The sequence below is a fragment of the Rhipicephalus sanguineus genome, chromosome 4 (genome assembly GCF_013339695.2).
Source record: "Rhipicephalus sanguineus isolate Rsan-2018 chromosome 4, BIME_Rsan_1.4, whole genome shotgun sequence".
Classification (NCBI taxonomy): domain Eukaryota; kingdom Metazoa; phylum Arthropoda; class Arachnida; order Ixodida; family Ixodidae; genus Rhipicephalus; species Rhipicephalus sanguineus.
The window spans coordinates 152,246,912-152,273,654 of NC_051179.1; the positions used below are offsets into that span (position 1 = coordinate 152,246,912).

The following is a 26,743-nucleotide window of genomic DNA, read 5'->3' on the forward strand; positions in this document are numbered from 1 at the left end:
CTTTTTCTTGCGTTCGTCTCGGTCCTCATACTTCGATTACGGGGAATTTCAGGCGCGTCCCTCGTTATGAGAGCATTGAAGTGCTTGCTCGCATGAGGAAAGAACGTACAGTCGCGAGCAAAAGTTCCGGGACCACGCTACCAGCAAAAAAAAAAAAAAAATTAAATTTCTCCTCGCATAGCTCCACATGGTAGGATTGCTTTAATGCATTGCATTCTCAAAACAAATGCACTTTAGTTGCACCACTACATTTCAACCAATATACTCAGGCTGCAGAAAAAAGAAATTATTTCTGGAACCAGTTGGTATCTAAACTTTTGCTCGCGACTGTACCTGTAATGCGGCATACCATGGCTTCTTCAAGAATGGCCTGGATTCAGGTGTACGCAACACGTGGAAGGTCATCGCAAGTATTTCACCGCACCCAGAGACATTTAAACGTAAGAACACGAATATTGACCGAAGTTTTCGAAATTTTTATTACAGGCTTTTCTTCGTGTACGTCATTGTCGTCTCGTGGCTGCACTACGTTAATTTATTTTAACGTTGGCATTTTCGCAAACGCTAATGATATTAGAGCGGTTACCCACTATAGACATGCGCTCACCCATTTCATAGTCAGCACTAGCGAAACAACCTCGACAGTGATCCCACGTTGCATTGCTTTTCATGTTTTTCTTGTCCCATTCAAACCGCTATCGTGCATATCTAAGAAGCCGGAGACAAAGAGTGGGCTGTCCCACCTGCGGACGCGCACGAATCAACACTGTGTGTATATCTGCAGTCGAGCTCGAAGAGAACGCGTTTCTCGATCCAGCGCACACGTCGAAAGGCCATGACTGCCGCGCCACTTTGTGAACCAGGACCGACGTGAGCTCACGATCACAGCGCCACCTTCGCCGTCGCTGTATCCGTGCCAAATCAGGCAGATGTTCAGGGTAAAATGGAAGCTTGAAGAGATGGAGGATCCTCTTACACGGGAAGTTGCCGCAGCCAGTGTTTCGACAAGCGGTCTTCTCGAAGACAGCAACTGCCTACCTTGGCGCGTGTATGTGTATGCGTACTCGCGCTAAAGAAGGCAGTTGCTGCCTTCAAGAAGACAAGAACACTTGCCGAAACGTTGGCTGCGGCAACTCCCCGCGTTCAATGATTCTTGATTCAATGATATTCATACCACGTACAGTGGTCAACTCTCATGCCTATAACGCCGGAGCGTCATGCTCGGAACTGCATGAGCGACATCTACAGCTTGAAACGGGCCACATCAGAGCATGCGCAGTGTCACTGATGCGCTCGCCATGTAATTTTCGTCCTTGTTATCGCCGCGGCCGCGACAACTGATTTCGCCGTCAGAAGCGCTGTCACCGTATAGCGCCTAAAAAAAAAGAGAGAGTGCAATCACCGGATCGGCGTGTTTTATACTGCGCACTTATTCTCGGTTCGCAGTATCATATCATACCGACAATGCGCCGGACAATGGATAAACTTATAAGTGGACGCAAATCTGCTGCTGGGACGATGTGACCGCGAAACGGGAAATCAACACGCAGCATAGCTTTCATCGCGCGCTGACAACGGTTCGCTTCGCTTCGCTTCGTTTCCTTTTTTCTATTTTTCTTTTTTGTTTTTGTGATAAACTGTTGACAGCGCTTCCAACGGCCAAAGCTGTTGTTGCATTCGCGGTGATAACCAACGATCGAAAATGCAAGGTAGGCGCATCAGTGGGGCTGCGCATGCTCAGAGGGGCCCCGTTTTCAACTGTAGATGTCGCTCGTGCAGTTCGGAGCACGACGCTCCGTCGTTATAGATATGAGAGTTGACCACTGTACATATAAGTACGTAGTATAAGTTGTACTATTGTACGAACGTACACATAATGCGTAGATTACGCAGTATATGTACGTAGTATATATGTTCGTAGTATATATTCGCGATATTGTGCACGTTTCATCCATAAAAGTTTGTATCATCATAGACACGCGTTTCCCAGAGACGCTTTGGGATTCAACAAAAGCTCGCTTCAGAGCCTCTTTGGCGTTCAAGTAGCGAGATTTCCACGCTGTCCCATGCTATAGATATATACTCTGGCGAGTGTCGTAGTGGTGGAAGGGTTCCAGCACAGCCGACATCGTCGAGAAAGCAAAAGAGATTATAAGCCGGCCGGCCGGCTCTCTTATCAGTCGCCGTCATCGCTTTTCATATTTCCGCAACTCCTTTCAGGGTCCCGCCCGGAACCGGAGCGGCCTGCGGTCGTCCGGAACGCAAAGCGGAGAGCACACCTCGTGGCCACGCTGTCGTACGCCGGCAGCTTCGACGCATGGACGCCAACTGGGCCTTTTTTGTACTTTCTTTAGTTTCTCTCCGTGGAAAGGAGGGGTGCGCTCGCCCTTTCGCTCGCGTTTATACAGTCTATGACGGCGAGGTCGAGCACCGCCCTTCAGCGATAGCACAGGCTGGACGAAAGAATGTTCCGCGTCGTATCTGGAGCAGCGCCGAACAACACCGGAGCAGCTAGCTGCGCCGCGGGCTTCGCGGAGTGCACCCGCGATAGCCACTGGCCTTATAATGACCGCATTGTAATGGGCTGAACATCTTGCCTGAGCGCACGTTACAGTGTTTTGTACGGCGAGCGAGTTGACCTGAAGCGAGTACGGCATTCGAGCAAATGCAAAACGTGCCCTGCCATGTCCATATTCCGGGAAATCGCCGCCGCAGCGAAGTGGCTCAAGGAGATCAAGAAATCTGCAGAGTAAATCACCTCACTTTGTGGAAAGAGATGCAAAGGCGTTGCCATAGCAATAGTAAAACCAAAAACTCGAGAGAAACAGAGAAGGCGATGGAGCTCGAGCCTTTTAAACACAACACATACATATTGTTTTCGTCGCCAAGACGCATTGCAGCAGACTTTCACTGACATGATAAAACAAATTAACTGTGCTAGCACCAGTAGGAACATGCAGATGAATTATAGAATACAGTACTTTCTATCTTTCGCTGCACTCTGACTAGAATAGGCGGAATGTGAGCTTCGATCAGCATTTGTTAAGGCAGTCTGTGCGAATTTGCTGGCAAACGCAGCAGTGAGCTTGCTACTTTGAATCATAAAAGACACGCAAAATAACTTGCTAGAAGCATGTAACCGTGTAACAACAGAGAAACAACACTGAAAACAGTATGACGGGTCGTGCGTTCGACTTCAACGGGCGTGGCTACTTGGCGTTGAATGAGCGGTGTGTTAATAGCGGCGCATATTCCCTAGAGCGAGCTCTTGCAGTGGTGAATCACACATGATTACGCTGTCTCCATCCGCAGCCTAAGTACAGTGCATGCAGGAAGCGAGCGATGAGGCGATATGCCCTACATTACTGCATGCAGGAGGAAGGAGTCATCGCTGCTACAAGTCCAGCTTCGCTGGCGCGCTGATTCGGCGCGCAGCCCGAGTTGTATGTAAAGCCAGCTCAACTTTCGCTAGTGGGCCCTCCTCGCATCGAATCGAACGGGCATTGTGTAGTAAGCCTCGCAATTATTTCGGTCATACGTATAAGCTATACACCGGCCATCAGTGTGCCAATGTGCGGGCACCTAAAGGAGGCGTCTACGTGGGCCATGGCCAACGGACCGCAGGAAACGAAGATACGTTAACCCAGATTTCTTCTTTCTTTTCCGGCTCGCGTAACCACCATAACCAGAGCTGCGCATCGATCAGGGACAGGCAATGTCAGAGCCGCCTCGGGCTGCAAGTGGCTGCGGCCAACTGATCGACCCGAGCGAAAAGCGGTGCCAACGATTTGCTATCTCGCCCATTTCTCTATCTTCCGGCCTTTCCCTCTCCCGCACAGCCCTGCTGGACAGTCCGCAACACAAGCACAGCCCTGTCTGAGCTGCTGACCGCGCCTCTGGGGAAAATAAAAAGAAAAAAAAAAGGTTAATCTCGCCTTCCGCTGCCGGCTCGCGCCGAGGGGACCATACGCTAAGTATGCGGCGTGTATGTGCAGCACTGTGCTCTCGTTTCCCGGGGCGTACCGACTGGGCAAGCCGAAGGAGCTGGAGGCGTCTCGCCGACGCCGGCTTGCGTAATGTGTCCCGCTCGCGCGCTGGACGCGTTGGTGCTGCAGCTGCTGCGCCAGCATGGTATCCGGTCAGCAGAGGGGCGACCCGTTGTGAATGCGACTGTCCCAGCGGCGCAAAAATGGAGGCAGTCGAGCGGTTTGTAAACGCGTGTTCTGGAAGTCCTAGCTTGCCGATTCCGTCTTTCCTTCTTCGTCTCTTTCTAAACCGAAGCATTTCTGCGTGCAGTCTAATGAAGTCACTTTTTTTTTCGGGTGATTATTCCGCAAACAATCACGCACAAAAGTATCAAGGGTGGTTTTACATTGTTTGCGCAGTGATGAGAAACATATGTGAGAAGTCTGGACCGCACGGCGGAACGTTCGGAACAGCCCCTGTTGCTGCTTGGCCTTGGGGAACAAGGCAACGCACGGTGATCATGCAGCGGTGATACAGACATCGCATGAGAGCTCGTCACTTTTCCTTTGAGGTGATATCGTATCCATTCCTTAACTGAGAATGAAATTGTGGAGGCATGTTGCTTTTCAGTCTTCGCGTTGTGTCCCAATTAAGCGGAACCAGAATTTTTCATCCGTTAGCCTATCCGGCGTCAGTAGAAGTGGCAATAAACACTGCTGCTATGCTTTCTTTTCTTTTAAGTTCATGAGGCTTTGTCATGAGCTACACGTGATCTTTGCCAAGCGTGCCCACAGCCTTTCCGTAACCCGTTTCCTTTTATCCGAATCATCTCCGCCTTTCACCCTTCAGAGTCCCATACTGGGCGGTTATTTCAGTTTAACCTCTCTGTACTACGCGTTCAGTGAGAGGAGCCTTTCAGGCGAAGGCCACCAGCGGTTTTGCGCAACCAGAAAATATTCGCAACTGCGCTGCTGTCACCGACAATCACGCGCAATAGATCGTGCGTTATCCGGCTGCCTCCTCCGAGCTCAGGAATTACGGTCGAATCAGACCCGCACATCAAGCACGACACGCAGAACCACTCTGACCGCGTACGCTAACGTCTACTTGGTTGGGATGGCAAGCAATCAGACAGCGTTGACCAGGACGGCAAACTAATACCACCTGCCTCGCGAGCTTTCCTTCAGCCGCCAATCACAGACTCTCCAATTGAATGGTGCGATCGAGTTAGCCGCTCAACTTGGCCGTTCCCAATGATGTTCTTAACCTGCCCCTACAAAAATGGAGATTGAGTTTTAATTGACCTGGAACTGAGCATGTATTGAGTCAATTGCCGGTCAATTCAACCGCATTGTCTATTGGGTCAGCTCGGTACAGATTTAATTGACTAAAGGTAAGAAAGCGCCAATTTACTCACACTCTATACGCATTAAATTGACTTTCAAAAAGCTAAGTGTCAATTGACCCACACTGTATACGCGTTAAATTGACTTTCAATAAACTAAGTGTCAATTGACCCGCACTGTATATGCATTTAATTGACTTTCAAAAAACTAAGTGCCAATTGACTCACACTCTTTACGCATTTAACTGACTTTAAAAAAAACTAAGTGCCAATTGACTCACACTCTTTACGCATTTAATTGACTTTAAAAAATCTAAGCGCCAATTTACTCACACTCTATGCGCATTAAATTGTCTTTCAAAAAACTAAGTGCCAATTGACTCGAACTCAACGTATGCATTATTGACCGGCTACTGAGCCCTCTCAACATAGCATGCAGTGCTACCTATGCTTCTCTAGCTTGCGATATGACATTTCACTTTTTTTTTTTTGCATCACAGAAGCGTAATGACCTAATGTACCTGGAATTAGTTTTTTTGTTTATATATAATGTTCTATATAGCTACAAAAGCACCATGAAGCACGCATGCGCAGGGCATCTCCTTAGGTATAGGGCCAAGTTTCACCGCAGGGCCTCCCTCCCGGCCCCCCCCCCCTTTCTTTTTCATTGTTGGGTACTAACAAAAAGCAACGGAAAAACGAAAATTAAGCGAGCTAGGTGTTTGATCGAAGGTCACAAGATCAATGCTGCTGCAGCAGCATCGACCCCACGGCTGTCGACGGGGTAAAGGGGAAGTTGACAGTTCTTTGAATGCAAGATCAAAGGTTTTTCTCACCATGAATTGTCAAAAAACATGCGTAGCCATATGACCCGCTATGACGGATCGTGTCGCGGTCAAGTACGACACTTGCATTTGCTTCAATGATGCGCTAAAATTTTGCCTTCCGAGATTAGCAAAAATACCGTTGATTCAATGTTTATTGGAATGTGCATTCAATGCTTTGCAAGCAGTGTCTTTATTATTATTATTTTATTACTATTTATTCATGAGAAGTACGATAAAAATGCGGATTGAACACGTCGTGGTAGCCGGCTTACACGCAAAGACTGCGGATTCGACGAACGCGTCCTGCAATGGTCGTGCATTTTTAAGCTGCTCTCCCCCGTGGGGGGAAAAGGCGCGCCCTATTGTTCCGAAACTCGCCTGTCTGGTAAGTCGCGGGCGGCATTCTTTGCACGTGGCGGGGACCATGAGGGGTGAAGAATTCGGAGAAGACATGTCGCAAACTTTCACTGCACAGGTGCAAGGAGGCCCGTCTACTGTTGCGACCAAGAAAATAACGCAGGGAAAGATCAATCTGTATTTTATAGGGTGCTAATATTGCATCATGAATACTTGAAATTTAGTTCACAAATAAGCTTCGCAGAATTTATTGGGAGTTACACCCGTGTAAATTTCTGAAAGTCACTTTAGCTCTTGTGTATCCCTCCGCGCCGCACTTTCTTCTTCAGAATTGCTCACCGGCGTCACCAATGCGGTCCGTGTTCGTCACTTGCGATATCTCTTGCTCTGATTTCGTGGACAGCGAGTACCGCGATTTACACAGGCTATCAGCGAAAGTGTGAAAAAGCTACTTCGCTCGTGTGCTGCAATTGTGGCCGTACATGGAAGTTTGTTTCGGCGGAACGGTTGTTCATCAGACCCAGAATCGCAACTTTCCTGCGGCAAAATGGACACCTCAGCCTACATGCAAGACACCATCGCAGCGTCCTTTCTGCAAAGCTGCAGACACACCGTCACCTTGATGCGCGATCAACATTTTCGGTATTTTCTGGATCTCCAAACCACGTGCCTCTGTTGATTATCTTTGAAGGTAAGTTTATCATTTTCACTGCCTTCGTACGTTCTATTCGAAAGTTATGAAAACTGAAAAAAAGTACTGTGCGTTGGATTTTTTATCAGTATGCTACTACGTAACTATTGTGGTTTACATTATTAAACCGTCCTCTTCTACCTATTTTATTTTTTATGACAAGATTTGTCTTTTTTTTGTATTTCTTACAGGCAGGCTTCGCCCTGGTTATTCTGAAACAGGCGCAACGCCAACTAAATGATGGCATTCGTCTCTATTGGAGTTTTCATAAAAATAAATATAGATGTTAACAGATCTGTGTTTTCCATTTTGGCTTGAACACTTTGCAGAACACCGAAGGTCAGCTGCAGCTTACACAATGAAGAAATCACAACATCGGCATCACTGTACATGTGCGTGTATGGTGTCGTTCATGTGAATAGCGGGCCCGTGCACTAATTTGCGACCTCTCTCCCAGTTTTTACCTTGTTCGTAGGATTGAACCATTGAAACATCAGCGCAGGCCAGGAAAAACTCTCGCTAGGACAAAGCGTTGAAGGCGGCATGGAGAATTTCTTTCATGTTCGGCACAGTAAATTCGAATGATCAGCCTCATGGCTAGCAAATGCTTAAAAAATACACTGATAGCATTTAATGTATATAATTGGGTACCACTTCTAAAACACAACATTTAAGTGGCTAGTTTTCAAGAGATGTCGCAAATAGCCTACGTTCCTAAACGCGGAGGAACTCAGCCACCATTTTTGACAATTGCGTAGCGCACTTGCATACCAGGTGCTTTTTACTGAACACAATAAGGGTTGAATATACACTCTCCTAAACTGTTTCAATTGAAACTGCGTACACACAGTCAATAGCTGGTCAATAGCTCCTTTTGACTCGCACAAAAGACGCTAAATTGACACGCAAAATATGATTTTCAATAGAAACACGGTGGCCAATATCCTTGTGTAACTCAATAGAAAAAGTCAATTGGCGCTCAATTTAAACACAATACATCCTATAGAGAAAAGTCAATTTAGCCTTAATTAAACCTCTATAAGCACGATAGCTCCTTTTGACTCGCACAAAAGACGCTAAATTGACACGCAAAATATGATTTTCAATAGAAACACGGTGGCCAATATCCTTGTGTAACTCAATAGAAAAAGTCAATTGGCGCTCAATTTAAACACAATAGATCCTATAGAGAAAAGTCAATTTAGCCTTAATTAAACCTCTATAAGCATTTTTGTAAGGGTGGCCTTCTCAACCAAGATTTATTTTCCTTTAGGTCGCTGGCTATGTCTCTGTAGCGTATATACGGAATCGCTAGGGAAGCAAGAAGTCAGCAGATAAGCGCTAAACGTGGCATCTTTCACGGTGTTATTCGTGTCACGAAATAAATAAATAGGTGCGCCTAATCTGTGCTCAGTCGAAGACACGGACGGGCTATAGACGCGTGACTATGTGGCATGGTTGACGAAACTGAGGGAATCGGATGATTTGACACCTCTTAAAATTATTCTCGGGCAGAAAAAGATGAACGTAGAGGCTTACACACTAACAACAACAACAACGACGACGACAACAACAACATGGAAGAGATACTATCTGTCACTCTTTTTTGGTGAATCCTGACTTGTCACATACATAGATCTCTTTAAAGACAAGCGTTAACTCTCTGTTTGTGAGTCGCGGCAACCACTACACTCCAAAGAGAGTATAGTGATATGAAAAAAGAGTGTTGACATGTATCTTTAAAGTCAGGAGTCACCAAAAAAAGAGTAACAGGCAACCTTTTTTTTTTCACTTCTTAGAGTATACTGGTGCCACGCGCAGTGCTTTCAGAACTTACTTAAAGTAGTTGCTATGATCTTGCTGCTAACTGCAGATGGATGGATCGATGAAAAAACCTTATTAAGGTCCTTCGGAACGCCCTCTAGCACTTTGTCGATTTGGTGGCTTTTTTTTCTTCTTTTTTGTTTCACCCGTAGCAGCGTCTAACCCAAAGCTCAAGGCGCTGACCGTAATGCCACTTGAAAGTGCGGCAACTAGTTACGACGCTCATAGCAAATACTAGACCGGGACAAGGAACGCAAACTACCGCAGTCCTGCTTGCCGCCTTGCCTCACGACCTGACTATTCTGGCCGCCCGAGTGTTTTATTACGGTTCTCGACTCTCCTTCCGCGCACCGCGTCCTTCAGCCGCGAGAACCAGGCGACCGTGACGAGCGAAAGAGGCTGGCGTTTCAAAGAGGTGATTTGAAACGGCAGTAATTGAGCTGTGGACAGCTCGAGCATGCGCACAGGCGTGCGGCCACCTTCCCCGGTGAGAGAAGAGCGGCGGTCTGCGAACTTTCGCCGAGTTGTTTAGTTGACTTTCTAGTTATTCGCTGCTTTTATCCTAACTTCCTCTCTCAGCGGGCTTGGATGTCCTTCAAGGTCCGTGCTGAAGCCATCACAACACACGCAACAAGAAGCACTAAAAAGAGGATAGAAGAACAACGCGGTCGAGTTACCGCAGTAAACAGTAAAACTAAACTAACGGAGAGGTCGACAGCGAGAAGGTGAAACGGACACCGAACCGGAAAAAGGATGGACACAGAAAGCAGAGAAAAGCAGGTCGCGCGCCATGAAAGACAGCCATGTCTAGTGCGGCGGAGGAATGAAAAGAGAATCCTTTGCGTAGAAAAAGGATGAGGAGTGATCAAAATGACGGCTGTAGCACGCGCCCGAAAAAAGCGCGGGGAAGTTGTTGCCTCCATCACACCACCGCGCGATACGAAATAGGTGCGAATGAAACGACGACGCTATGTGAGGCGAAGTGTGTTTTGTCGGCGAGGCATTATCGCGTGGCTGTCTCTGGAGTTTGTCGCTGTTACACGGGCACCTTCTCCTTCGTTGTTTTTATCCTCCTCGGTTTTTCGTTGGACGACGGAAATTGCCGCATTATCCGCCTTCTTTTGTAGCCTTTCGAGAACTGATCCGCGAATAGGAACTGAACTTTAGCGCAAATGAAGACGAACCACAAAGACAAGAAAGACAAGCACTGGTTCGTCTTCATTTGCGCTGAAGTTCTGTTCCTAAACGCTATGTACCAACTAGGCCCAACAAAAGTTTTACTGATCCGCAAACACTGTGCGTGAGAGAGCCCGTGTATATGTCCGTATACACAAAGCAAATGGAGTACCGATTCACCACCGAGATGGGTGTCGGGCTTTCGATAACGGTGCTCTTGTCAGAATCCCGAGAGCTGCTTGCGAAGAAGTGCCTGTGCATATTGGACAAAGTCACAGGGTCCTTTTGCACCTACCTAACACGAATCGAAGGCGAAAGCTATCTCCTTCTGCTTCTTCTGAGTCGACTGTGTTGATCACTCGTCCGAAAGCATTCTGCACCTAACGTGGTTTTGCACTGCCTCTGTGATCGGCCCACCTTTCACCAAGCGGCGATGTCATGTGTGATATCATATGCGATGACGTCATCACGTGACGTCATAGTAACATCACGATGGCGCCATAGTGACGTCACACGTTTTGGTAATCGATGGCGTCATGACGACATCGCGTGGGGACGTCATCACGCGATGATTTTTTAGCATCACTGCGTGTTGACGCTAACGCCGCTGACACCAACAGTCATTTTTCGCGCTTTATGAGGCAGCTGAGGCTTTCGCCTTAAGTGCGAGGTTAGAGCGTGTGTGAAGAGTTGTTGGTCGCGTTTGTGATCTCGTAAATAAACTGAGGCGCTTGGGACACTCAGCCCTGGAAACACTGCCTGGTTGCTGCGGGCACATTTATCGAGTTCTACTGGCGAAAGTTCACATTAAAGAGGTTCATAAAAAAGAGGTGGAGTGTAGTGGGAATCGTGAAACAACAGGCGAGTACGCGAGCTAGCCCTGAGTGATTCTTGTGCTTCTGAGAGGCACTCGCATGCACTTCAGCATTGCAGGTTACGGCAAGTGTTGCACTCGTTACGTCAACAACAATATATTGTTCCTTCATGTGGTCTTAGTTACATTTCACCTTGTTGAAGTTTCTGCGAGCGTCTCGCCTCGTTGAACGCTTATGACACTCCTGTGTGTGTGTGTGTGCTTCCCTCCCTTTCTATCTCATTCTTCTCTTTCTCACTATTCTGTCTCCCCTTCCCCAGGGCAGGGTAGCAAACCGGATATTTATTTTCTGGTTAAGATCCCAGCCAATAAACCAACATGACACCGAAAAGAAGCACTAGGCGAGATTACGTCATCTATAGAAAGAAGTGTAAATTTTAAGACAATCCACAAATGTTTAGAGCATATAGTAGGAAGGTCATAATACATACCAGGGGCTTAACACAACTTTGCCTAAGTGCCATTTAGGACATACCGAGAGTCGGCGGTGGTAATATCCGAATTAAAATATATTTTATGACACATATGGCGCATATGCGATGGAAAACGTAGGATTCATATTTGTGTGCATATGAACACAGAAGCGACAATTAAGAAAATGCAGCACGCCCCCCTCCCCCTCACCCCCCACTCCTGGAATGGCGTTGCTAGCCACCCACCTCCTCTCCTACCCCCTCCGAACTTTAAGCAGCCTTACTTAGCGGTTGAATTTTGCTCTAGACATAGATAACTCTTGAATTAACCTTGCACAAACAAGCTTCTATGCTTTGATCACAACAATTACAAACTTATTTTGTGTAGCTCACTCTCAGTTTCTCACTGCACAGATATTTTGGCTTGACCTCCCCTAATCTGGTCGACGCCATCTGCGTACACCCCTCCCCCCACTCGTGTAAATAGAGAGGGTGGAGTGATATTTTAATAAAATAACAGGAAATGAAGAGAAAAGTGCACCCTGCAACTGCCTGTCTCAGAGGAGGACACCTGCGCAGTAGTGCACAAGGGAATGGGATAAGGAGGGATTAAATGAGAATGGATAGAAAAGACGAAGAGCGGTTAGAGGAGATCGCAGACCCCGAACCGTTCAGCGTGAGCTGCTCCGAGCGACTCCACGTAAATGGGAAACCTGCCCCTCTGCACGACCGTAAGAGTTTATTGGATACGTGGCATGTGTGTCATGAGAGTTATTTTGCCTACAATGCCCTAAGCATATAGCGTCGGGTATAACATTCGCCTCCTAGCTAAATGAGGAATCGTGATCACATTATAGAAAACATGAAAATGCGTTCTTTCGCCATTAGTTGCTTCACGTCTATGCGTCTCTTTCACGCGGGCTTTTCGTGAAGAACTGAAGTGTCACCGCTCTGTGCATCGTTCTTATTCTGCTTCTGACATCAGGCGGCAACTTGAATGCTTTCTATACAGGCGCCACGGAGCCCCGCCGTTGGACGCATCCTTGGTGATAAGCTGCTGGTTGTTTTCGAAGCAGATAAGCGGACACGTTTCACACTAGGAATAAGGCTGCGTACACTGCAGGAAAAAAGTGGTACGGCCAAATGGTCGCAGCCGACTGGAAGTCTCACGACAGTCAAGCTATATCTTAACCGTGTTCGTGAAGCTACACGCAATACCCTGAGGCCTGAGGTATATTTCCGCTGTCATTAGGCTCTGCTTGCCTATCACGAGCGCCATGTTGCCAGCAGCGCTGCGAACTAATTGTCCCGTCACGCTAATCGGACCGCTCACAGGATCAAACTAATTAAAGAAGATTGACGGGAAGCAGGAGGAAGGAGAGGACAACGGGAGGAACAACAAGACAAAGATAGAAGCACGAATGATGGGATAGGACGTGAAAGAAGCGGAGCACCATAAACGCAGCAATAAATTTCCGAGGGGGGAACGATTGCAGCCTCATTATTGCTTATCGCTTCACGGCGAGGCGCGGCGGAATGCCGGAAGAAGGACGCGACGGCCGACCGCAGCGTAATCGAGCACTGTAAACACGGTGATGATGCTTCGGCCGAACACTTTGTTACGCTCTCGAACTCCACTCTCGCCCACCCAGGTTGCAGAGTGGCGCACTACGTGCGGAAGTGTACAACCGCGGCGCGCCTTTTACATGCGGGCTTCCGCGGATGTGCGTGCATTGTCTTAGCAATCGGTTTACCGCATCCAGATGTCCGCCATGCAATCGGGCCGTCAGGCGGTGCGGCCCACACCACGTCGACTGTGGCTCAGCGGCTGACGAGTAGTCGACGGCAGCCGACGCGTGCGCGGAGCCACCCCTCGCGGTAATCGGATTGCCAAAGTGGAGTGGCGAGCCAAGCGCTTTTCGTCTCCTATCAGGGTCACTTAATTGCACGTCGCGTGAGCGATGACGTAACGGAACGTCGCGTGATGGAGCGCTTCGAAGCGATGAGAGAGAGGGGGGGGGGGAACTCTCACGCGTGTTCGGACACACAGCCGCCGAGGATGCGAGGACGTTTTCAGACCTGTCGATACTCGGTTTCGCTTCCCTTCGTAACAACCATGTTATTCGCCACTGTTGGAGTAGAGTCTTGTTTCTACGAATCCGTACACTTCACATTGGGACACACCCTCTTACTTTTCGGCCGCTAAAGACTGTACTGGCAGTGCAAGAAGGCGAGTTCGCGATGGCATGAACTGATTTCGTTAAACGACCGCTCATGTACTTGGTCGTTATCTGTCTCTCCTGATGCGTTGTCCTTGCTTCTTCGTCTTCTTCGTTCACAATATGTTGCTTAGTCACAACTGCGTAAGAGCTTGCTGTGGCAAGACAAAGTAAAACAAAAAATCTTTCATAGCTTCTTTTGTAGCTGAGACATGTGACAGGATACCAAGTATTACAAATGACTCAGTGAAACATCTGGTTATATATGGTGAGGTATATTGATGTACATATGTTTACATATACAGCAAAATGGTTACATATAGTGATCAAGACAGACCCGATATCAATGATCGGGTTCTTGCGAATGTGTGGAGTCGTTGTATCTTATAGCAGTACCTGGAAATGGTCTTCAGGTACTGCGGCGAGTGGTGCTGTCATTGTGCTGATGCAGCGTTTCCTCGAGGTTTGGAAAGCTAGTTGAAATATGGCGTGACGGTAATTTGTATGTGGTCCGCATTATTTCCATCGTAATATCGCAGTTCTTCTGAAAGCTTTTTCCGAGCCTTGACCCTATAGCGTCAGCTGTTGACCCTGACGACTTCAGCTTCTGCGGCTAAGTTGGAAAGACCGCTTCCCGCTCAGCTTTTCTATCCGCTACGAAATAGGTCAGTACAAATCTATGTGATCCGAAACGCGCTCATCGAAGTTGAGAGTATAGTTATTCAACGTTAGAATGGTGTTAGCTATATGGCACAATCTGCACTGACCGCCTGGACGCATAATGACGCGCTCTTCAGAAGCCGCCCAGGCGTAACGAGTAGGAGTGATTGCCAGCTGAAGCTTTCCGCGCCCCCCGCCATTGCGGTCGCTCTCTCGGACAACTTCTATCCATTAGCTGTGCAAATAGACCTGGCACATCTTTCGAAACAGCTCTGCAGAGGGCGGGCGCAGAGCAGCGTCGGACCTATATCTCCGCAAACAAAAGTGAACAGCGAACCCCCACATCGCGAACTCTATGCGAGAGCCCGGTAACCGCTCGCGTAAATGACGACTCCCAAGACGCCACGGAAACTTCGAAGACTGCAGCTTCACATACACTGGCCGGTACATTTTCCCGCAGATTGAGGTAGGGGCGCCGAAAAGGAATCTTAATCATGCAGCTGCGCACCCGCTTGCGAATATGCATCAAGGGCGCACTCTATTCCGCAGGGTTGCGGGGTAAAGAAGTTCAACTCTTTCAGCGTAGAACGAGAGATGCGGTTTCTCGTTCCGAAAAAGTTTTGCGAAGGTCACGTGGAAGTGGCTGAGCAGGAGGATCTCGGTTCGTAGTAATGACTCGGTTGTAGTCACCTGTATAGGTTAACAGCGAAGGAGTTCAACGCGAGATTAAAACTTCTCGACTGGTTTTCACTGCCGCTCGAGTTGGCCATGCATAACGCCGTGCATAGCCTATAGGCGTACCGTTTAAAAACCCACGAAGTCGGAGTTTAGAGGACCAATTTTCCCCCGCACTGTGTATGCTATACGAGTGGCTGTATGTACTAACGCGTTCAAGTTAGCGAAAAGTGAGGCAGCCGCGGTTTTTGAACGAGGTCGGGCGAAACAATCTTCTCGAGAGACGGGCCGCTCCGTTAGCTCTCTTGATTAGATCATTTACAAGAAAGGCAGCGCCAGACGATGTGACCAGACATTAGAAAGTTTCAGCAGAGAGTGCAGTTACAGAATACAAAGAGAACACTGGGAATACGAGGACGCTTACCCAAGTAACTTCCGGCAAGCGCATCTTTGCGAGACGCAAAGAATAATGTAATTGGAATGATGGAGCGAGGCACGAAAAATAAGAGTATAGTGCATGCAAGCAAGGCTCCGTGGAAGCGCCGTGGATTCGAGACCCCCTGGCAGCCTGTCACGCGCTCGTTGCACCAGAGAGAAAGGCAGACCCGACTGCAAAAGTTTTCGTAGAATGGAAGGCCATTAGTTAAATTAAGCTTTGCTATAACGACTTCGAAAGAAGTTTGAAATTGTTTGCTGTCTTGACAGTAACCGCACTCGGAAAAAGAAAAGCGTCTCGCCCACCCGATTTCACTAGTGTCCTAGTAAACTAGCGTAGAACCTAGTGGACTAGTTATATATTATAACGAATGCCTCAACTGCATGAAAATCTAGTTCTTCTGGGAAGCCTGGTCGCGATGCAAGAACTAAGTTTTGCGGTCGAGTGCGTACGAAAGGCAAACAAGAGCAGTACGATAAACAACGACCAGAGTTTGCGGAAGGATGCTAGGAGAGAGAAGTCGGTAGTTAATGTGTAGTCAATATGCAGCGTGATAGTTGATATGAAGTCGTAGGGAATGCGCATAGCCTGAGTGCACAGTGGAGAGCGTTCGAGATCTTAGACGTCATGTGCACAGCATTCACTTTCGTGCTACAATAAGTAAAATCAAATCCGTCACTATAGCATCCTGGGCGAGATTAAGTTTTCTGACGCTATTTTAGGCATTGTACTGAGTACTTAATTATTTCTTTTTAGTAGTCTTTTTTTTCGCTTTGGAATATATTAATGGATTATTCGCGTTATTTATGAGTCCGTGAGAATTCCGTGAACAGCGAAAGTGCTTTACATATTCTTGAACTTTGTTTGACAGCACCGAAAGCCGAAATAAAGCAGTTAATCCTGTTATCAGCGCAAAGTGAAGGGCATGCATCTGGGTCGTTGCCACATGTACCAGCCGGACGACTTTTGATTTTTCGTTTTGCCACGCTGAGTTAAGCTGCAGTCGCTCTGAAGTCATGTTTGTTTAGCCCCATAGTGACGGGCAAAGAGGTCTGGCGGACACTGACCTTTTTCGAATGAAGTGATGTCCGCTTGAATCACATGGCTGTGCACAAACACGCACACATAAAAAAAGAAAAGCTTTTTTTTTTTTTTCATCTTAACATACTCTAGGTACTACAACGTACACATGCTCAGTAGACCATACCACAGGCTGGCTTCTTCTTTTTTCCTCTCCTGCATCTATATTCAGTTCCTGTTCTTTAATGTTTGATGTTCCGCATTGCTCACTGCACCCCTCTGTCTGCGTTCATTCGATTTGTTATGTGCATAACAAGTGCCGAAGCGTTCACCTACAGGCACTGCGACTGATGTACAACAAAAAAAAAGGAAGGAAGGAGGAGAGCAGAATATGCGGCCGTACATAGACCCAATTTCGGACGCTTCCCAAACGGACTTCCAGAAACTCGAGGAAGTTCTGACAACGGCCTGCCTCGGGGACCAATCGTGCTGTAGGCCGATCCGCGTCTCTTGACTCGGAACGCGCACGCGTCTATACATTCCCGTGTAGGCGAAATTACATTCAAGTCCAAACGACAGCGATGACAATAACCGGAGTGAGACGACATACAAGGACGAACGGAGTAAACAAATAAAAAAAATAATAATAACAACGAGGCGGAGACAAAAGGGTGCCGGGCCATAAACGGGCCACCGATGCTAATGGTGCCTCGACCTACAACCATTAAGTGGCCGATAACGAGCGCTGGGCGCGCGACGCGATTCCACGTTGCGCCCGCAGGAAGGGGAGGAGACATTCCTGAACATTTTTTTTTTCTTTTTTTTTTCTCTCTTCCGGCAGCGCATAGCCTTTCCCTCGCTCCTTTCTCTGCATGTTCAACTCTCACTTATTTTCTCGCCGCGTATCAATCCAGAAACAGGGCCGCTCGGGTTCTTAACAAAGCAGCTTCTTGCCTCCCTTATCACGTTCCCTTTCTTTCTTTCTTTCTTTCTTTCTTTCTTTCTTTCTTTCTTTCTTTCTTTCTTTCTTTCTTTCTTTCTTTCTTTCTTTCTTTCTTTCTTTCTTTCTTTCTTTCTCTTTTTTTATGTTACCGAGTCGCCACGCAGTCTCTGGTAGCAGCCCCATGTGTTGAACAGCGAACGTGCATGGATAACTATTCGTGTTCGTCGGTTAACCGTGCACCGGTTAGGCGTTAAAGGTTGTCTTGCTCTCTACCTGATGGCTATATATATATAGTTGTTGGCTTTTGTACGATGGCCGAGCCCTTTTCGGTAGTTCGCTCCGTGGGTGATTAATGTAGCAGTTGTGTAATGTGATTTTATGTGTGAAACACTCGAGGGTGATGAGCCCTTATTTTACTTGTAGGACAATCGGTGTACTGCGCGTCGTTGACGAGCTCGGCCTAAAGTTAACTAACTATACGTATACGGAGCTTCGAAAAGCCAAGCTTCTACGGAATCACGCCTAGCGCAGCTTCAGTTTCAGTTTATCGATTTCAAAAGGTAATACAAGATTAGCGAATACACAGGCGAGGGTCCCAAAGTAAAAGAACTGTAGTGGGACCCTCGGTTCATTGTACAAGCATTGTAGGTAATAACTAACAACAACAAATGAACATAATTATTGGAAAAAATCAAAACATATTAGATAAAACATTTCAATACAGATCAGTTAAACATGAAAAAAGCACAACAAAAGAAATTCAAAGCACAAGCAAAAAAAAAAGTCGTTTAGACAACAACCATGACGTGTGTACACTTAGTACAGATAGTGATGCCTAAGGTCATTTTTGTAGACTGAAAGGGAAACGCAAGATTTCATAGATTTAGGTAAATTATTCCAGAGTGAAATAGCAGTGAATGCAGATGTTTCTTTGCCGTAATTAGCGTGAACTGTTGATAACAATAAATTCTTATTAGCTGCAAATGTCGTCAGGTTTTTATTGTGCAATAAATCACGTGACGTGAATCGATGCGACTTAACTAACTTTCCGGAATACATAGACAACAAGCTATCATTTCGACATATGATTTTCTTTCCTTTGCTTTGAGCGCGCAAGAAAATTTCCTTTCGTATTGGAAACACGAGTGACGAAGAGTAGAAAGATGGAGATCGCGTTAATCTCGACCCCCATGTCGCGGTGTTTACACCTCCACGTCTAGACTTCTTAAACATTGCTATACGCGTCGTATCATGCAGGTATTTTGCATTGCGACCTTCACATATAGTCAGTCTTTCACGTATTTGAGCTTCATGACTAACTCAATCACAGCCGCCACGTTAATCTCTTATAAGTCGGCGAGGCAGCACTACGCATCATTTATCTTATTTTGTCTTCGTAACACGATGCATAACAACTTTGTGTCAGGACAACGTAGAGCAGCATTTGTCGCATGAAGGATGAGGCAAGATGTATAGGTGGGGTGTGTGTGTGGGGGGGGGGGGGGGGGGGGGGGGGGGGGGGGGAGTGCGAGGCAGGAAAAGAGAGCGTATTGAAGAAGGGGAATCGAATACAGGAGATGAGTGAGTTGCGTTAGGTATCGTGCCAATGCAAGCGTCATTTCATACTACAAATTACGCCTGAATCCTATGCTAAAACGCCGGAAGAGGCGTCACGTGTCCTCTTTACACGCTTTAATCTCCGGTGTAGGCTATTATCCGAAACACGCTCAGTGACTTCCGGCGTGCCACGTTAAACCGTGGCTCTCGGGAACCTAGAGAGCACCCCACTTGACTAGGCTTGGCTTGATTTCACTAGCACTTATCGGTTAGTCGTTATATAGCTGCTCTCGCCAGTCACGCCTGCCGCTCACGTACGGCCGGAGTTCGGGGCTGATTTCAGGCTGGAGCGCAGCTTGGCCGCAATTATTTCCGCACGTCCGGTACCGAGAGCGTACTAGAATTCATCGCGAGGCGTTCCCTCTTGTGCGGCAGCTGATCGACTGCGATGACCTTGCTGCTGCTGCATGCAGCGTTGGCGCACTGAGTGCCGTTGTTGTGCAGGAAACGAACGACTCGGCTGTCACGATTTCACGGAGACGCCCGCGCGATCCCGGCTGCGACGTGCGCGGACTCTGCTGGTTGATGACGTTCGTCGCTTGTGTTTGTGAGTGCGCGTTCCACACTAGCACCTATATGACGCCGAAGTCGCGATGAAGATGTTAGCGCGTCGAATTGAAGTCGACTTCATTTTTTATTATTTCTATTTCGAAGTTTATCTGCAAGGCATTTGTTTTGTTGACTGAGAGGATATTACTATAGCGTATCTCCAAAAAAGCCAAAGCTATTTGGGCGGCGCCTACACGAACAGGAACTCTGGAATATATGCGCGGAATTTTCAATAATGTTAATGCCCTCGAGTAACATGAACAGAAGTTTTAAAAGTTGTCGTTGCTGAGATGGAGGAAGCATATGTCCTAGTATTTTCCCGAGGTCTAGATGTACTTAGGAAGCTGAGCTATATTTTACTTTACAGACAAGTTCTTTCTTCTCCGTGTGCCTGGAAATCTAACAAAATAAGTAAACAACGGCATGGCTTTATAAGGGTCTTTTTCTCAACTATATGCCTTAGAATATCACTGTCGTGACGGACGGCAGGCGAGCGCCTGTCCACAATACTATCTTTACCCTTTCTTCCGTGCCCTATACTTCGACAAGTCACTGGACGTCGCTCGCACCGCTGACATAACCGCACCCTTGACTATAACATCACGATTAACAAGTGCAGTCACCGCACTTGTGATCACATGAGTCTCAAGTTGCGAAGTCACGTCAATAGTTTGGCACACGCCACGGCTGTTCGCTCGTTTATATTAAATTGCAACTGCCCTAATGACACGGCCTGTCTCCCGCAGCGGAAAATATAGGCCGCTTTGATCGTTATACTTGTAGTTCTGCGCTGTTTATATCAGCATACATATTCGTGTTAATATGGTTCTCAAGTAGGCCTTTTTAAACACCAGAGGAAGACTTCGATGCATGCGGTATGGCGAAGTGTTTCACTGACAGTAGGGCACATACCACCATTCCAGGAAGTCTTCGTCCATATATATATGGTCTTGACTATAGTGTTCGGACGGTGCGGATTCCCACCACAAATTATGCATGGCAAGTGTTTCTAAGAGTTCAGAATGAAATCCCACATTTGATTGCTTATTCTTCTAGCTTGCATCACTTCCGCCCGCTCTTGTTTCCCAACAGGCCTTCGTTCCACGAAACAAAAATATGCCACACAGAACGAGCGCTCTTCTTCGAGGGCTCGCTCTGTTCACATTCACATTACGCGCCGGCAGCAATTCGCATTTCTAGAACACCTGCGAGCGTTCATTCACTACGCTCGTTTGTTCTCACACCACATGCTAATTGCTCCTCTATATATATATATATATATACATATATATATATATATATATATATATATATATATATATACATATATATATATATATATATATATATATATATATATATATATAATAGGGAAGGACAGGGAGGTCAACTGAAATTGTAACATCCAGTTTTCTACCCTGTGCTAGGGTGAGGGGGAAGGGGAAAGAAGGATGGAAAGGAGAGCGGAGAGAAGAGCAAGCACGCGAAAACAAACAAACAAAAAATACGAAGTGAGGGGCGGGAGTACTATGACCAATCCTATAGGCCACTGCCACGCAAAAAAAAAAAAAGTTCAGTGTGAATTTGATAGACTTCTGGTGCGGCGAGAGTTCGAGTCGGCATTCCGGTGCTGCCTTCACGACTGGAAAACAGCGCGAAAAACGAAGACGCAGGAAGAACAAACAGGACCAAGCGCTGACCCTGTGTCTTCGTTTTTCGCGCTGTTTTGCAGTCATAAACCATACCAACAGGCTCATTCCCAGACCCTTTCACAGTCTAGTACTGATCGTTCTGACAGGAGCCTCTCGTAAAGGCGGGTCAACACTGCTCCTCCTAAGCCTATACGTACACCTACGAATGCGTTACTGCCGCTGCAAAACACCTTCAACATGTTTGCGCTGACAGCACCAATAGCCACAGTTTCGCTGCGAATGTCCCAGCGGACCGGTCTGCGGAACAGGTGGCCGTCATTTATATACTAGCTCACAGCGTCCCACTTCCGCGGCACGGTTTCTCGTTCTGCGCTGATTTTATAGAAACTCCGCCTGTTTCGGTTTTCTATCTTGCACATTTTGATTCGATCTGAGCCAAACCTCGCTCCGGAACGATTGTTCACTGTGTGCTCGGTCCACCGCGTCGAAGCAATCGCCGACGTGTGCAGCACTCCGGATCAAACTGTTTCTTTACAACGGCGACCTAGTCAACCGTTAAAAGTGAGATCTGCAGTCAGCGCGGCGGTCGCCACTGGTCCTAGACAGCGAATCGATATTGAGAGGTAGACAGTCTCTTTCCCCGTGAAGGTGATCATTGCACATCATTATATATAGAAAAGGGTTCTCACCATTGGTTATTGGAAGGGGGAAGGGGGGGGGGGAGGAGCCAATGTTTTTCTGATAATTGTCACGTCACGTGGGTCACGTCAAAGCAGTAGCAACCGAACGTAGTGACCGGATTTAACGCAGCGCGCACGGAGAAATAGTGAAATTCGGGCCAACGAAGTGTCCATTTTCTTCTTTTTTCCCTGTTCGGCGTAAATTTTTTTTCCTTATCCGCCGGGCTGGCTCAGCGGCTTTGGCGTAGGACTGCTAAGCGTGCGGGCTCGATTACCGTCCAAGGCGGCCCCACTTCGTTAGTGGCGAAGTTGAAGAAAAAACAAAGAACGGCCGTGTTCTTAGACTTATAGATTCAAAACTCCTGGAAGTTAATTTTAATTCGTGGTCTCTCACACTCACACTCATATTGTGGCTATGGCATGTGATCACCACTTAACTTATTTATCATTATTTTTTGTAAGTTACGCGCTAATGCTGCTGACACACGTGAAGATGTCCGAGGCGCATATGTTCGGCTTGAAGCGTCGCGGTTAAGAACTGCACTCCAATAAGCATTATATATATATATATATATATATATATATATATATATATATATATATATATATATATATATATATATATATATATATATATATATATATATATATATATATATATGGTGTACTGCCGTTTGCAATGAAGAAAAATAATGATACAACGAATGGTTGGCAAGATTCCTGAAGTTAAGACGGCAGCCTTCATTCGAGTGGCTTGAATGATCCGGCGTAATGAAGTAGAGCAGCGCTGTGCTGCTCTGCGCATCAAATAAATAGGTCAGGAACGAAACGATGCGAACACACGGGATACTTCAGCGCGTCGCGGGGAGAAAATGCCGTCAGAGTACTGCGCAATGTATTTTTAATGAGATTAAGCCACTCATTACCCTATCAAGACTCCCAAGGCCATGTGCGCACGCAAGACACATGTCTGCGACGCGCACATGCAGTATACCAGGCCATGCGAAACGAACAAGGGGGGGAGGGGGGGCAGTTTACCGCCACAGTTGTACGCGTAACAGTGTTGCCAATGAAATACCATTGTTCGCATATGGGTACGCGCTCCCGGTAACCTACTTTTCTGTAAAGTGACACTTAACGGCGACAGCCTGCAAGGGGACACACGTCGATCGACCGAACACATTCCTTCGTCGTCGCATTCTCGCCCGTCTTGCAGGGCGTGGTTCCAAGGCCACATGCACAGTGCAGTCAGTGAGTTGGGGCCACGCGCGTTAATTAGTCTCGTCTACCACCGTTTGTCTGCGAGATCGCGAACCCCTTGCTTCCTTTCTCTTCGACATCTGTCATCCGTCTTATTCCACTTCTTGTCTCATCACGTCCTTTTGTCAGAGGGATCGACGAACGTAATTTGCGTCGTCTAATCGATGTCTGTTTGATGGACGAGCATTCCCTCAGGCTAAAGACGTGAGAAAACATGTTGCGCAACCCGCGGCGGCAAGTGTCCTGCATAGCGTCGCGAGAAAAAAATCGGCCACAGCGGCGCGATGGGGCCGTGTGCTACTGTACTATAACGGAAGCAGGCTGTAGCAGCGGCGGCAACAGGTGTTGCGTACTCCAAGTCGGTCAGTTCCCTCTTGACGAGCGTCGACCAGCAACGAGCGGCCCACTGAGTATCAGCGGGGAACTCGAAAGGGTGCGGACGAAATCCCTCCATTGTTTCGAGGACGGTAGAGGAGAAGGTGGGTTAAGCGGAGGAGTACAGGAGGAGGAGGAGGGTGTTGAGCAAGTTGCGCAAGTTGCGCATACTCTACAGTGCTCCTTTTACATACGATCCTGCTCTCAACTACGTTCACGTTACGAGAAGGTTCCTCCAAACTGGCCTCTTCTTTCATAATTCCTCCGCGTTTCGCTGTTTCGACGGAATTTCCGTTCTCGCGGTATTATTACTCGCGTGCCGCCCGCTAGTTCGTTATACCGAGGTTTTTGTTTTTGTGCGTGTTTTATTCTCGCCTTGATAGCCTGGTACGCTGATTTCGTCACAGTCCGCGGCCGTTTTTTTTTTTTTCTTCATACTGCCCCGCATTAAAACGAACGCACAAGGTATGCAAAGTCGCGGACCGTTCATACATCGAGGTCACGCGAATTATCACTTTGCCGGGAGCTCGCTAGGCAGATACCGGAGCAAACCCTCCACCCCGGCACCAGCCGCTACAAGCTGCAGAACCGCTTCTCTACGTTGTGCGCGTGTGTAGTTCCCAAGTGCGCGCTTGCGGGAACGTTGAGCGCACCTGCGGCAAACACAGTTCCATACTGGGAAGCCTGATCGCTCGGCGCGTTATACAGTCATTATTATTAGTGAACCGGCGTGCGTACTGCTCAACTTAAAGAGGATAAGTATCTTTTCGCTCTTGGTCTCGGGAGAATTTGGGTCAGTACAAATTACTCCTTTCCGTGCCGTATCATTTGTGGCCGAGTGGATGTTGCGCGTGACTGTCACGCGATTCGGAAATTTCATGTCGGCACTAGAAGGACATATTACCCCTTAATGTTCCTCCATCATCTCTCACGTTGTTTCTACGAAAGAAAAAATAAACGGACGTAGTACTTGTGCGCGTCATTTGAAGACGGTCCCCCCGAGTGTCAGTGTAGGGCTGTGAAAGATATTTTCCTCGACAAATCGTCACAAGAAAGCGCGGACGACACTATTTCATTTAAATAACTGCCTGCTCACTGTCTTACGATTGTTGATGCGCGGCTCGATTTGGCATGAAACGTATCTTTTGTACGTCAATAGTTTACTCTTAAAAAAGAACCTTCGCGTGACCAGGTGGCACAAGAAGCTTTGGGGTTTGGCCAGCATCAGTTCCTGCTTCAGAAAGGTCATTATCACGCGCAGATAGTTCGAAACAAGGCTAATCGCTGTACCGACAACGCATAAGCGAACCTCGCGTTAAACGCAATATGCGATACTCATAGTAACGACCGCAAACCTTCTTTCCTGAATCCTTTAAGATGGTCTTTCCGGGTGATAATCCCGGAATCGCTCACTAGTTCGTAAATTTCATGTTTGTGGTTATGTAATTATTATTGCTTTTTTTATTTCCAAGAAAATTTCAATCCTAATAATCTCGAGGAGCACGAACATTGGATGGCTAGGCAACGTCGCCAGCTGTTATCTCAGTTTTTCTCTCGCTATCACTCACGTCCGCGGGGGGAAGAACCAGTCGTTCCGTTAGTGCCCGAAAGTGGAGAAGTAACTCGAGTAATTTTTTAAACCGCAATCAGTATATCAACGTAGTCAAACGCTATGCAACCCAGTACATACGATAATATTCCAGTGGGCATGGAACATTCCTCGAAGCTTTCAAAAGGACGCTGTGTGACGTACTTCGAGAAATGCCGTCATATATTTGGCTCCTACGAGTCAACGCTCCTATAGTCGCCTCCATAGCTAGTGTTTTCCATCTGTTAGCGCTGCTACGTTTCATGATGGGGTTACGCAAGACTATGAGAGATGTATAGGAAATATACCAAGGAGCGGCTTGATATTTATCATTGCGCTTCTACGCGAACCGCATGGAGTGTGGTGAACTGAAATTTAGCATTTCTCCCATCGGCGCTTTAGCGTCCGCAGATGAGCGAAATGCAAATACAAGTCCTGCGCACTAATTCAGCGTCCTGGGCATGGCAGCGGGATCGCACATTCCTTGAAGACGTTGCATTCAGAGTGCTGCTATGACCTAAAACAGGTGTGTCATCGCGATTTAACTGTATCCATTGATCGGCTCCTAACGCGTGCCGGTAACGAATTTGAGGTATGGAATCCTCTGGCGAATCGAACGTTAGTCCTCATGCCTTGAACCACCTCCGAAATTTGAATGGCTTTCGCGGTACATTTCTCCGACAAGCTGCGTATCAGCTCCCTAAGGATGCCTTCACTGTTACCTGTCCAGAACTGCGCTCACGTTCTGCGCGATTTACAGCGAAAGACCGCTTGCATAATGTCTAGCCTAGCAAACTGCGCTCCTAGAGTGGAACTCTGCGAGCTACGCCGCTCGGCTTTCGTGATGAGCGGAGAAGAGCTCCTCTCAGGGGTGGCGGGTGCATCCCGTTCATCCTTGGGAGATCGCGCGCGCGCATCTGATAGGCCCTCCGCATCCTCCGCGAAACCGAAGGCGACGTCGAGACCCGAAGCGAGACGCCTCAGTTTTCGCGGAGTAAAATCCAGCCTCGGACGCACAGGGTAACACTGCAGGCAGATCGGGCACGTGAACACTGAAGAAAACGGTTGGTGCGACGGCGAACCGAGCGACACTCACCCAGGAACACATGGCAGCGTCGAGCCTTCTTCTCTCCTCCTTCCGACTGTCGAATGTAAAAAAAGGTCCACCAGCACCGGCACAACGAAGCGCGTACAAGTCGTACAGATACCCCAGCGAGAGTCACTACACTTTTGCGGCCGGTCGGGGGCCGCCAAAATGCATTTATACCGCAACCGCCCTCGCCTCTTTTTTTCTCCGGCCGGCCGGACCACGGTAGCGGCCGTCGTCACGTGACGAGGAGCGTGATTTCGTTTTCTGCCCGTTGCGAGGTCCTCGCCACTTTCGCTCGCCCGCTGCCGCCCAAGTCGCCGCGGCGCTGTTCTTTTTAACACTGCGCTTTTTCCTTGCCCCTCGATCAGCCACCCCTCTCGGCCCGCCGTGGCGTCTTATACGCCAAAGCACGCCGAGTGCCCACCGACGCGAAGGCACCGGACTTCCTCCTCGTCTTCTTTTTACCCTTCGCCTCCCCGCGCGCGGAAGACCGTTTTCCTTTCAAC

General features: G+C 47.7%; 1 protein-coding gene across 1 annotated transcript in view; it reads right to left on the reverse strand.

Moving 5' to 3' along the window:
* The window catches only part of LOC119391752 (trithorax group protein osa-like), an 83,349-nt gene extending 56,949 nt beyond the window's left edge, over positions 1-26,400 (reverse strand). Inside the window, 1 exon segment of the mRNA XM_049415382.1 lies at positions 26,244-26,400. Coding sequence (XP_049271339.1) covers positions 26,244-26,255 — 12 coding nt within the window. The 5' untranslated portion in view covers positions 26,256-26,400.
* Between the last annotated feature and the right edge of the window lie 343 nt (positions 26,401-26,743).